The sequence below is a fragment of the Petromyzon marinus genome, chromosome 17 (genome assembly GCF_048934315.1).
Source record: "Petromyzon marinus isolate PM22_M1 ecotype Great Lakes invasive population chromosome 17, UKy_Petmar_22M1.pri1.0, whole genome shotgun sequence".
NCBI lineage: Eukaryota > Metazoa > Chordata > Hyperoartia > Petromyzontiformes > Petromyzontidae > Petromyzon > Petromyzon marinus.
In genome coordinates this window covers 15,911,732-15,926,670 of record NC_133683.1, presented here as the reverse complement: position 1 = coordinate 15,926,670, position 14,939 = coordinate 15,911,732, and the positions used below count along the sequence as shown (strand labels likewise).

At 54.3% G+C, this 14,939-nt stretch overlaps 1 protein-coding gene across 1 annotated transcript in view; it reads right to left on the bottom strand.

The window, feature by feature from the left end:
- Window positions 1-3,240, bottom strand: part of LOC116943267 (echinoderm microtubule-associated protein-like 2) — a 32,416-nt gene extending 29,176 nt beyond the window's left edge. The window contains exon 1 of the mRNA XM_032955982.2: window positions 2,865-3,240. Within this exon, the coding sequence (XP_032811873.2) occupies window positions 2,865-2,883 (19 nt within the window). The 5' untranslated portion in view covers window positions 2,884-3,240. The remainder of the gene's footprint in view (window positions 1-2,864) is intronic.
- Between the last annotated feature and the right edge of the window lie 11,699 nt (window positions 3,241-14,939).

Below are 14,939 nucleotides of genomic sequence, written 5' to 3'. Positions count from 1 at the left end.
AATGCCATCATTGGCACTATTACCGTTGTTTGTCAACGCCACCCCTCGGAGACGCAGCCACCGCTCGTGATGGCTCCACCGGCACGGGGACCGCTGCGCCGACGTGGTGGCCGTGGGGCTCTGTTTATTTATTTATTTGTTTACGCGCTCTCGTTACAGTTTTAATTAAGGCGCTGGAATGTGGAGAAATCGCCCGCGGCGCGGTGAGGGGCGGGAGATTGGGGAGTATGGGGGCCAGGCGTGGTGGTGGTGGTGATGGTGGTGTTGGTGATGGTTATGATGATGGTGGTGGCAATGGCATTGGTGATGGTGGTGGTTAACGATGGTGGCAGAGGAAGTCGTGATGATTATGGTTATGATGGTGGTAGCGATGGTGGTGGTTACAGTGGTCGTAGTTATAGCGGTGGTGGCGGTGATAGCGACTACATGAAGATCACACATTCACCTGGGATGTGAGAGAGAAAATCTTTTTTTTAAAAGGTGGGCATATAAACATCAGCAGCAGCACCATCATCCTGACAATGATTATTCTCAAAGAACTCCACACAACCTCATCACTGCCTTCCCATCAGCAGCTTTCGCAGTTTCGACAGAGAAGATGTTGCCACTGATGCTGCTGCGTATGATGATCAAGATGATGACGATGAGGAAGATACTGATGATGATCATGATGATCACGATGACACTGCTGTTGATGGTCATGATGATGAGAATGACTGAGATTTATGGGTGCCCCTGTCTAGTTACATAAAAAAAAACCTCAATTGGGAATTTCCCTTGCTTTGTAATTAAGCGGAGTTGTGCTTACGGGAAATGATTGTAGCCATTTCATTAAATTGACCGCAGCACCAGTATTCCATGCAAATACTAACGGCTCCGTCGGTCGCTCCGGCAAGAGCAAGCACCGGGAAGAGGGTGCGGCAACATCTATTCTGGATGACTCTGCAATGGCACATGGCGTGTAAAACTAGCATTTTTTTAAACTATTATTTTACCATGTAAGGCCTACTGAGCTATACAGCTCTTTTTCAGAAGTGACCTGACCCCAAATGATAGCCCAATTAAGTGGCTTATCGTGTTTAAACGTATAGCAGCCAAATACTCTAAAACGCGTGTTTCTAAATGTGGAGGGGAAAAACCGGAGGACCCGGATAAACATCCACGCGACCACGGGGAGAACATGGAAACTCCAAATATACACAGGCGTCTGGGTTGGGATTGAACCCATGGCCTCCTGTACACCAGGCAAGGTAGTAAACATCTCACCACCGCAGCGCGTGTAAACGGGGATACAGAAACTCGGCACCATCTCAATCGCCATCAGCACCACCATCACCTCTCACTGCTGTCTGCACCTTCCCCCAGGGTTTCTATCCCCTAGATTATTCTCCCAGTCTATCCCTCTATTGCCTTCTCCCTGCATCCATCTCCAATCAGCGACCCCCCACAGTCTTTCCCTTGCCTCCCAGTTTCTTCATCCGCTCTGCTTTTTTGCAGCCAGGCCACTGCGATGCTGTCAGTTGCATTGTCTGGCAATGAGACCAACATCCTCATCACCAACACGACAAATCATCTGCACCGCCGACACCACGACAGCCAACAGCACCGTCACAATCGCTACAACCGACACCACTAACCAATAATACCACCAGGACCACCACGACTACTAACAACAACCTATAACCACCACCACCACCACCCTTGCACCGCCCGAATCACCATCACCCAGACGACGTCTGAGCCACGGTGACCCGACACTCACGTTCACTGACCCGACTCGTTCACTGGTCAACATTACTGTGCGCACCATTTACTCCCTACACACCCCACACCCACCACCATGCCTCCCTCACCTACACCGCACACATCTCACGTTCATCCGCGCATTCCACACCTTGCCGCGGACACTGCACTCTCTCGCACCCCAAGACCATTCCTGTGCACCTACACCATCCCATTCTCCTCACACCTTCCTGTACACCCACGACTCCCTCGACACCGCGCGCCTTCTCTCCTGAACATGCGGGCCCCCTTCCTGTCCACCACACCCTCCGTCACACACCGAACCTACTCAAACCCACTGCTCACCTGTTTGCCCCCACTGCTCCACATTGCGCCACACACCTTAGGCACTCACCCCCCACCACCACTTCCCATGCACGCCACACCTTCGCAAACAGCCACCCCTTCCCATGCATCCCACACCTCCACATGCTCCCCACACCTTCCCATGCACCCACACGCCTTCCCATGCACCCACACACCTTCCCATGCAGCCCACACCTTCCCATGCACCCCACACCTTCCCATGCACCCACACGCCTTCCCATGCACCCACACACCTTCCCATGCACCCACACACCTTCCCATGCACCCACACACCTTCCCATGCACCCACACACCTTCCCATGCAGCCCACACCTTTCCATGCACCCACACACCTTCCCACGCGCAACCACCCCCTCCCAAACACCGAGGACCTCCACATGCACCCCACACCATCCCACAAATCCACGCCTACCCATGCACCCCGCACACCTCCACATGCGCCCCACACCATCCCACGAACCCACACCAACCTACACCCCCCATACCTCCACATGAACCCACACATTCCCATACACCCACACCCCGAGTGTCAGAACCTTGCGTCGGGACCGCGAGTTGAACGACCACGTCTACCCCCCTCCCTCTCGGCTCCTTATCCGCGGGAGCCGACAGCCCGTAAGTCGCGGAACTCCTCTTGAGTGGAGACCCCGGGACTCGGGAAAACTCTTTACCCCACGAACCCCCGCATCGCCTGCCGCAGCCCCACACTCTCGCCACAGCCTCGTGGCGCCCCACGCTAGCGAGCCGCCGCTTACTTTGCGCGTCCGCCTCCATGCCGAGCCGGGCCGGTCCCCGCTTGGGCGCGCGAGGGAGGAGAGCGACGATCCGGGGGGGTCCCGGGGTCGGGTGGTCCCGCCTGGCCGCTCCGCCGCGATCCCCGCGCTCTGCCCGGCAGAAGCCTTTGCTAGGCCCCACGGTGGCGCCCGACCGCCCGCCCTCGGGGGCTCTCGGGGTGCGCGGAAGCAGCGGCAGCCGCAGGGCTCGCGCAGGTCCCCGAGTTTCGTTGGCGGGGTCCGGGGTCCCGCGCCGAGGGGGTCCCGCGCCGCAGGGCTCCGCGCTGCTGGGGTGCCCCGCGTCTCGCCTCGCCTCCACTCCGCGCCGCTCGAGCGCGGCCCCGCGCAGCGACCAATGGGAGCGCGCCGCTTGTAGCACGTGACTCGCACCGTCCAATTGGAACAACGCGAGCAACGCACGGCCTAAAAACCCGCCCGGAGTGTCCCACGTGGAGCGAAGAGGGGACCCTGGGGGGACCCGGAGAGGAGACCCCGGGGGGAACCAGAGAGGGGACCTAGGGGGTACCTGAACAGACCTCCAGAGGGGTTCCGGGGGGGATACGGAGAGGGGACCCTGGGGGGAACCAGAGAGGGGACCTAGGGGGTACCTGAACAGACCTCCAGCGGGGTGGGGGGGTACAGAGAGGGGACGCAAGGGAACCTAATGGGGAGACTCACGGGGACCTGGAGTTGATGACCCAGGGGAGCAGAGGGGAGCTGCATTGGGGATTTAGAGAGACCGCAGAGACTCTGGGGGCCCAAAGAGGGGACCCTGGGGGGCGTGGAGAGGGGACTTGGGGGGGCAGCTTGAGTGATGATATTGGGGGGCCCAGGAGGACATAGAAAGGTGACCCCAGGGGGACCCAGAGAATGACTCAGGGGGCCCGAGTGGGAACTATGGAGGGGATCCAGAGGGAAACCCAAGGGGCCTAGGGGGACCCAGGTATGCGACGTAAGGGGGTTCAGAGAAGACATTGCAAGGGGACCCAGAAGGACTTGGAAGAGAGGGGCAAGGGGGGGACTGGGACCATGTTCAAAGTAGAACCCCGGTGGGAGCAACTGATTGGGAGTGGGATCTAAGACCGCAGCCAGCACTGGGAGGCCAAAGCAGGAGACCGGGCGTCAACTCGGCCCAGCCTGTCCATCATTCTGGGTCGATAAAATGAGTAACACTGTGAGAAGTCAGCAGTGGCTAACTCACGGATGCATGTGTGTTGAACTTCTCTCGCGCCGTGCGAAGCCAACCGTGATAATCGGAGGTGCGGGGGAAGGACAACAAACGAAATACATGTCCCCCATGGGAATGAGGACTTTCCACCACTGGGACAGGGTGGAAAGTTCTCAGCAACCTCAGGGTCCCAAGTCTGGATCGGGGGGTCGCGAGAGTGAAAAGAGTCCATGCTCTTGCAGCAAAACCATCACAATAATAATCATAGCTCCCATCACAATCACCATTGTCACAGCGCCGTGAAATCACCAACATCAGCTTTACAACGTCACAGCGGAGCCATCACCCTGACCAACAACCACATCACCATCCCTGAGGCAGGATGCGCAGTGTCTCGGTTGCGATGAAGGTGGCGCTGGCGCCCAAAACTCACACCCAGCTCTATCCCTACAACTAACCCTGGTCATACCCACACCTACCACTAACCATGGTCATACCCACACTTACCACTAACCCTGGTCATCCACACACCTGCCACTAACCCTGGTCATCCACACACCTACCACTAACCCTGGTCATCCACACACCTACCACTAACCCTGGTCATCCACACACCTACCACTAACCCTGGTCATCCACACACCTACCAGTAACCCTGGTCATCCACACACCTACCACTAACCCTGGTCATCCACACACCTACCACTAACCCTGGTCATCGACACACCTACCACTAACCCTGGTCATCCACACACCTACCATTAACCCTGGTCATACACACACCCACCACTTACCCTGGTCATCCACACAGCTACCACTAACCCTGGTCATCGACACACCTACCACTAACCCTGGTCATCCACACACCTACCACTAACCCTGGTCACACCCACACCTACCACTTACCCTGGTCATCCACACAGCTACCACTAACCCTGGTCATCCACAAACCTACCACTAAACCTGGTCATCCACACACCTACCACTAACCTTGGTCATCAACACATCGACCACTAACCCTAGTCATCCACACACCTACCACTAACCCTGGTCGTCCACACACCTACCACTAACCCTGGTCATCTACAAACCTACCACTTACCCTGGTTATCCACACACCTACCACTAACCCTGGTCATCGACACACCTACCACTAACCCTGGTCATCCACACACCTACCACTAACCCTGGTCATAGCCACACCTACCACTTACCCTGGTCATCCACACAGCTACCACTAACCCTGGTCATCCACAAACCTACCACTAAACCTGGTCATCCACACACCTACCACTAACCTTGGTCATCAACACATCTACCACTAACCCTAGTCATCCACACACCTACCACTAACCCTGGTCGTCCACACACCTACCACTAATCCTGGTCATCTACACACCTACCACTTACCCTGGTTATCCACACACCTACCACTAACCCTGGTCATCCACACAGCTACCACTAACCCTGGTAATCCACACACCTACCACTAACCCTGCTCATACCCACACCTACCACTAACCCTGGTCATCCACACAGCTACGACTAACCCTGGTCGTCCACACACCTACCACTAACCCTGGTCATCCACACACCTACCACTAACCCTGGTCATCCACACAGCTACCACTAACCCTGGTCATCCACACACCTACCACTAACCCTGGTCATACCCACACCTACCACTAACCCTGGTCATCCACACAGCTACCACTAACCCTGGTTGTCCACACACCTACCACTAAACCTGGTAATCCACACACCTACGACTAACCCTGGTCATCCACACACCGACCACTAACCCTGGTCATCCACACACCTACCACTAACCCTGGTCATCCACACACCTACCACTAACCTTGGTCATCCACACACCTACCACTAACTCTGGTCATCCACACAGCTACCACTAACCCTGGTCGTCCACACACCTACCACTAACCCTGGTCGTCCACACACCTTCCACTAACCCTGGTCATCCACACACCTACCACTAACCCTGGTCATCCACACACCTACCAATAACCCTGGTCATCCACACACCTACCACTAACCCTGGTCATCCACACACCTACCACTAACCCTGGTCATCCACACACCTACCAATAACCCTGGTCATCGACACACCTACCACTAACCCTGGTCATCCACACACCTACCACTAACCCTGGTTATACCCACACAGCTACCACTAACCCTGGTCGTCCACACACCTACCACTAACCCTGGTAATCCACACACCTACCACTAACCCTGGTCATCCACACACCTACCACTAACCCTGGTCATCCACACACCTACCACTAACCCTGGTCATCCACACACCTACCACTATCCTTGGTCATCCACACACCTACCACTAACCCTGGTCATCCACACACCTACCACTAACCCTGGTCATACCCACACCTACCACTAACCCTGGTCATACCCACACCTACCACTTACCCTGGTCATCCACACACCTACCACTAAGCCTGGTCATCCACACACCTACCACTAAGCCTGGTCATCCACACACCTATCACTAACCCTGGGCACACCCACACCTACCACTAACCCTGGTCATACCCACACTTACCACTTACCCTGGTCATCCACACACCTACCACTAACCCTGGTCATCCACACACCTACCACTAAACCTGGTCATCTACACACCTACCACTAACCCTGGTCATCCACACAGCTACCACTAACCCTGGCCATCCACGCACCTACCACTAACCCTGGTCATCCATACACCTACCACTAACCCTGGTCATTCACACACCTTCCACTAACCCTGGTCATCCACACACCTACCACTAACCCTGGTCATCCACACACCTACCACTAACCTTGGTCATACCCACACCTACCACTAACCCTGGTAGTCCACACAGCTACCACTAACCCTGGTCATCCACACACCTACCACTAACCCTGGTCATCCACACACCTATCACTAACCCTGGTCATACCCACACCTACCACTTACCCTGGCCATCCACACACCTACCACTAACCATGGTCATCCACACACCTACCACTAACCCTCATCATCCACACTCCTACCACTAACCCTGGTCATCCACACACCTACCACTAACCCTGGTCATCCACACAGCTACCACTAACCCTGGTCATCCACACACCTACCACTAACCCTGGTCATCCACACACCTACCGCTAACCCTGGTCATCCACACAGCTACCACTAACCCTGGTCATCCACACACCTACCACCAACCCTGGTCATACCCACACCTACCACTAACCCTGGTCATCCACACAGCTACCACTAACCCTGGTCGTCCACACACCTACCACTAACCCTGGTCATCCACACACCTACCACTAACCCTGGTCACCCACACACCGACCACTAACCCTGGTCATCCACACACCTACCACTAACCCTGGTCGTCCAGACACCTTCCACTAACCCTGGTCATCCACACACCTACCACTAACCCTGGTCGTCCACACACCTACCACTAACCCTGGTCGTCCACACACCTACCACTAACCCTGGTCATCCACACACCTACCGCTAACCCTGGTCATCCACACACCTACCACTAACCCTGGTCGTCCACACACCTACCACTAACCCTGGTCGTCCACACACCTTCCACTAACCCTGGTCATCCACACACCTACCACTAACCCTGGTCATCCACACACCTACCACTAACCCTGGTCATCCACACACCTATCACTAACTCTGGTCATCTACACACCTACCACTAACCCTGGTCATCCACACACCTACCACTAACCCTGGTCATCCACACACCTACCACTTACCCTGGTCATCCACACACCTACCACTGACCCTGGTCATCCACAGAGCTACCACTAACCCTGGTCATCCACACACCTACCACTAACCCTGGTCATACCCACACCTACCACTAACCCTGGTCATCCACACAGCTACCACTAACCCTGGTCATCCACACACCTACCACTAACCCTGGTCATACCCACACCTACCACTAACCCTGGTCATCCACACAGCTACCACTAACCCTGGTCGTCCACACACCTACCACTAACCCTGGTCATCCACACACCTACCACTAACCCTGGTCATCCACACACCTACCACTAACCCTGGTCGTCCACACACCTACCACTAACCCTGGTCGTCCACAAACCTTCCACTAACCCTGGTCATCCACACACCTACCACTAACCCTGGTCATACACACACCTACCGCTAACCCTGGTCATCCACACACCTACCAATAACCCTGGTCATCGACACACCTACCACTAACCCTGGTCATCCACACACCTACCACTAACCCTGGTCATCCACACACCTACTACTAACCCTGGTCATCCACACACCTACCACTAACCCTGGTCATCCACACAGCTACCACTAACCCTGGTTATCCACACACCTACCACTAACCCTGGTCATCCACACACCTACCACTAACCCTGGTCATCCACACACCTACCACTAACCCTGGTCATGCCCACACCTACCACTTACCCTGGTCATCCACACACCTACGACTAACCCTGGTCGTCCACACACCTTCCACTAACCCTGGTCATCCACACACCTACCACTAACCCTGGTCATCCACACACCTACCAATAACCCTGGTCATCGACACACCTACCACTAACCCTGGTCATCCACACACCTACCACTAACCCTGGTCATCCACACAGCTACCACTAACCGTGGTTATCCACACACCTACCACTAACCCTGGTCATCCACACACCTACCACTAACCCTGGTCATCCACACACCTACCACTAACCCTGGTCATACCCACACCTACCACTTACCCTGGTCATCCACACACCTACCACTAACCCTGGTCATCCACACACCTACCACTAACCCTGGTCATCCACACACTTACCACTAACCCTGGTCACCCACACACCTACCACTAACCCTGGTCATCCACACGCCTACCACTAACCCGGGTCATACCCACACCTACCATTAACCCTGGTCGTCCATACAGCTACCACTAACCCTGGTCATCCACACACCTACCACTAACCCTGGTCATCCACACACCTACCACTAACCCTGGTCATCCACACACCGACCACTAACCATGGTCATCCACACACCTACCACTAACCCTGGTCATCCACACACCTACCAATAACTCTGGTCATCCACACACCTACCACTAACCCTGGTCATCCACACAGCTACCACTAACCCTGGTCATCCACACAGCTACCACTAACCCTGGTTATCCACACACCTACCACTAACCCTGGTCATCCACACACCTACCAATAACTCTGGTCATCCACACACCTACCACTAACCCTGGTCGTCCACACACCTACCACTAGCCCTGATCGTCCACACACCTACCACTAACCCTGGTCGTCCACACACCTTCCACTAACCCTCGTCATCCACACACCTACCAGTAACCCTGGTCATCCACACACCTACCACTAACCCTGGTCATCCACACACCTACCAATAACCCTGGTCATCGACACACCTACCACTAACCCTGGTCATCCAAACACCTACCACTAACCCTGGTCATCCACACACCTACCACTAACCCTGGTCATACCCACACCTACCACTTACCCTGGTCATCCACACACCTACCCCTAACCCTGGTCATCCACACACCTACCACTAACCCTGGTCATCCACACACCTACCACTAACCCTGGTCATCCACACACCTACCACTAACCCTGGTCATCCACACGACTACCACTAACCCTGGTCATACCCACACCTACCACTAACCCTGGTCGTCCACACAGCTACAACTAACCCTGGTCATCCACACACCTACCACTAACCCTGGTCATCCACACACCTACCACTAACCCTGGTCATCCACACACCTACCACTAACCCTGGTCATACACACACCTACCACTAACCCTGGTCATCCACACACCTACCACTAACCGTGGTCATCCACACACCTACCACTAACCCTGGTCATACACACACCTACCACTAACCCTGGTCATCCACACACCTACCACTAACCCTGGTCATACACACACCTACCACTAACCCTGGTCATCCACACACCTACCACTAACCCTGGTCATACACACACCTACCACGAACTTTGGGCCAACTCTTAACACTTCATTCCACCTCAGTCCCTCGTTTTAATACTTTTGCCTCGCAGTGAGAAGGACCTGGGTTCGATTCCCGATGTTGATGCCTTTCTGTGTGCAGGCTGTTATCTCTCCCTGTTCTGCATGGGTTTCCTTCCAGAGCCAAACATTAAAAATACGTTACTGGTCATGGCCAAAACGTCCCAATGCTGAACAAGTTACCGGCAAATTATTAAAATTTTGGATCACACGCAGCGGCAACATCGCCCCTCTGACAAGAAACACAGTTACCAGTGTAGACGAACGTACATGGTCAATAATTGATAACTCCATCACCTAATTAACCCTAGCCCAGCCACAGCCCCAACACGACCAATTCCACCTTCACACTCGGTCTGACCTAAACCGTAACATTAACTCTAAACAGCTTGCCCTAATATATAAACACCTTCCGCATCTCGTCAACGAGCATGAACCATCAACGCCAACTCCGTCAGTCATCTTCGCTGCAAGTGGCTTCTGGCTCGCCCGTCGAACGAAGATGGCGCATAGTCGCTGGGCGCTTTCAAATGCGCTTCTGCGGCCGTCTGGAACGCCTCTTTCTTAACCGATGAGGAAGCCAGTGGAGCGACGCACTTTTAAATCGTCATCTAGATTGACAAACTCACTTTTTTTCAGAAATGCTTTTTTGTGTTTAGTTTGTTGTCATTCCCCCGCACACCTCTGATGAGCACGGTTGGCTGCGTACGGTGCGAAAGAAGTTCAACGTCGTACATACTTGACACTAACCCGAGTATGAGCACGAACACCAAACACCAACCCGAACTCCATTCTTATTTTCAGTTCACCTTTATTTAACCAGGTAAAAAAAAAGAACCCTTGAGGTTAAACCCCTTTTTTGCGAGGGGGACCTGGCAAGAAGTCAGCAAAAATAAATCACCACACAACAACAACAACCGCCATTCGCCACTAAGTGGCGGTGACCTCACCACGGCGCTTGTGCCAGGCTATGTGCACCCTGAGGCCATGTGAAGTGTCGAACTCCCGCTGGCAGGAGGTCACGGGGCAGACCCAGGTGCCACGGGTCGAATGACTGAGATGGCTGGCTGATGCACCACCTGTGCCCCCTACTGTGCCAATCTGCTGTGCTTTAGCCACCCGGCGCTCCGCTCGTTGTTCTGAGCGTCGCTCCTCCGCCCTCCGTTGTTGTTGGAGGGCGACTACCTCCAACTGCCCAGTAGCATCCTTCACGAGCCTCCTCCACAGAGGCCGATCTTGACACCGCTGGTACCAGTCATCGGCAAGTATACTCAGCTCCACGTCCTCCTGTACCACATCACTCCATATCTCCTCTAGCCCGTGCCGCGCCCGCTTAGCCCCCTCAATCCGGCCGAACAAAAGCTGTTTCGGCATGCGGTGGCTGGGCATGCGGGCTACATGCCCCAGCCATCGCAGCCTTGCCCGCCGAAGGAGCTCACCGATGGGACCGTGCCCAGATCTTTCAAGGATTTGTGAGCTCCTCACACAATCCAGCCTGTTTAAACCCAGGATGGATCGTAGGCAGGCTAGCCTAAATGTTTCTAACCGGCGAAGATGTTCGATTAGGGGTCCACGTTTCGCAAGCGTAGAGAAGGGAGGGAATGACCGTGGCTGAGAAGACCTGAAGCTTAGTGCGGAGTGACAGACCAGGCAGCTTCCACACAGCGTTACGCAACCGATGAAAAGATATTGCCGCTCGACTGATTCGGAGTGAGACCTCTGCTGTTAAACTGGAGCCGGTCATAAGCACACTGCCCAGGTATGGGAAACTCTCCACTCTCTCCACAACTGCCCCATCACCGATTGGGAGTTGTGGGGGTGGAGTGTCCGATGGTACAAAATATCCAGGCAGGTGCTTAGTTTTGGTGGGGCTGATGGTAAGGCCCCATCTCTTAGTGGCACGCTCCAGTCTCAGCAGCAGCGTCTCCAACTCCTCCTCTGAATGAGCGGCTATTACCAAATCATCGGCATACATAACGTGGTTGACCAATAGGGAGCCATCCCTTGACAGCACCCGGGCATCGATCAGCCTCCCATTATATATGTACCATATGGAGATTCCCCTGGTACAGCTATTGAAGGCTTCACGAACTACGTGGTCAAAATAGATGTTAAATAATGTGGGAGCCAGAGGACATCCCTGTCGCACCCCAAGGTGTACAGGGAATGGCTCTGACTCCCGGCCACGTAGTTTTACCCGGGCCAGCTCACCATCATGAAGGTCCTTAATGATCGTGAGCAGAGGGTCAGGTACTCCAAAAGCACGAAGAACAACCCAGAGCCCAGGCCTACTGATGGTATCATAGGCCTTGACCAGGTCAATAAAGCAGAGATGTAGGTCTTGCTGGAATTCCCTACACCTCTGCTGTAGCAGACGGACAGAAAATATGGCATCTGTGCAGGACCGCCCTTTCCTGAAACCGCATTGGGGCTCCGTAAGCCTCTCATCAGCGTGCCTGGCAAGGCGATGTTGAATAATCCTTGCCAGGACCTTTCCCGGCACACTGAGGAGTGAGATGCCCCTGTAGTTGTTACAGTCTGTGCGGTCCCCCTTCTTAAAGAGGGGGACCACCAGGGTATCCTTCCAATCCTGCAGAACCCGTCCAATGGTCCAGACTGTTGTTATGATGTCATGTAGGGCAGTCTGTGCACAATCGCCACCCTCCCTCAGCATTTCGCTTGGGAGATCATCTCTGCCCGCTGCCTTTACTGGTCTCAGACTCCGGATTGCCTTCAGTACTTCCTCAACAGATGGCACCTCAGCCAGCCACTCACAGGGGGTGACTTCTTCCAATATTTGAGGCACCACAGCCTCAGCAGGGTCATCCTCACTTTGTGCCACGATGTTTTCCTGGCTGAGCGATTTTCCCTCCCCCAGGACCTCACAGAAATGCTCAGCAAATCTGCAAACCTGTTCCTGGGGGTCTGAGATTGGATCACCGTTTTTTCCCTAATGATGGTAATAGGTGTGGCGCTGCAGGTTACATTTTTGATGGAGTTAAATAGAGATTTGTGATCGCGGGCCACTGAGGCAGACTCCATCTCCTCAGCAACCCGCGACCACCACCCATCCTTGCAGCGCCTCACGGCTCTCCGAACCTCCGAGCGAAGGCTGCTGTAAGCCTCCTCATTCTCTGATGTGGGATGCTGTAGACGATTAGAGTGGGCCAGTCGCTTTTTCTCAACCATCCTGAACACCTCCTCTGTCAGCAAGGGTCTTTGGGGAGGTCTGGACCGCGTACCCAAAGCAGCCATTGCAGCTGCATGAGTCACAGTCCTAAACCTCGCCCATTTACCCTCGACATCAGGAGGAGTCGGGGACGATGCCAATCCCAGCCGCAAGCGATGATGAAATTCTCGCTTGCAACTTTCATCAGATAACTGAGACCAGGCCACTTTAGGTTGGAATGGGTTCCTGGGTGTACACCCACCACCAGAGTGGAAGAATGGCAGGTGCATCTTACAGATGACTTATCGATGGTCAGAGGGCAGATCAGCTCCATGGTAGGTCCTGGTGTCAAGGACATGGGCTCGCATCCGCTGGTCCGTCACTATGTAGTCCAGCAGATGTTCTTGCTTGGACCCGGGCATGCATCCATGATGTTGTGTGGATGCGCCGATGCCGGAACAGCATGTTGGTAATTACAAGCCCATGGGCTGCACAAAAATCTAGCAGCCTCCTACCGTTGTTATTGAGCTGATCTGGCCCATGCCCTCCAACCACTCCAGACCAGGTGCAGCATCATGACCAACTCGGGCATTGAAGTCACCCAACATGATGACTCTATCCCGAGGTACCACTTTAGCCAGCACCTGTGACAGGAGGTCATAGAAGGCATCTGACTCATCGGCTTTGCTTGGATCCCTCCACGGATGTTCGTCTTCGGTGGGGGCATAAGTAACCACGACCACCACTCCTCGCCTCCGGTAGATGGGAAGGCGAGCCCAAAGTAGCCTGGGGCTTACAGCTTCCCACACCTCACCGCCACGCTCCCACGCCCCCTTCATTATTTTGTTCAAATGAAGAGCCACACCCTGTTGTTTGGTAGTCTGCTGCCCCGAGTAGAGGACTGTCCACCCCTCATGGTGGCAGGAGCCAGAACCGGTCCACCGGACCTCCTGAATGCCACAGAGATCCAGGCGGTACCGGTCCAGCTCCCGACAGAGGAGTGGCAGCCTCTCCTCCGCAGTGAGTGTTCGAACATTCCACGTGGCCATCCGTAGTGGCTTTTCGTTGTTTCTAGAGGAGCCCCGAGGGTAGAGATTCAATCTCCTGGCTCCGCCAATTGGGGTTTGGCCAGGAGACGTCATAGACGCCTGTCCCCCCGGGGCCTCCGGCATAAGCTTATAAGCTCCCCACATACACATACATACACACACATACACACACAATACGAACTAGTACTATACAAAACAATAAAAAAACAATGACAATGGTCATTGATATTTTCCTCTATCGGAGCTTTGAAATCAGACAGTGATACCCTCTTCTCCAGTCTTAAAATCTTTAGGAATTCATTCCAGGACCAAGCCCGAATCTAACCCAGCCGTAATCTAATGCTAACACCCAACAATAACCCTAGTCTTGACACTAAACCCCAACACGACTGCTACTACTAACCCCAGCCTGAACCCCCTAACGACCATATTAACTTAAACACTTCCTCAAAATCGAGTTCAATTTTGTTTACTCTAATCCTTACCGTGACCTCAACCCTTACCTCTAAACCCAACTCCTAACCAGAACGTAACTCCACATGTAAACCCCT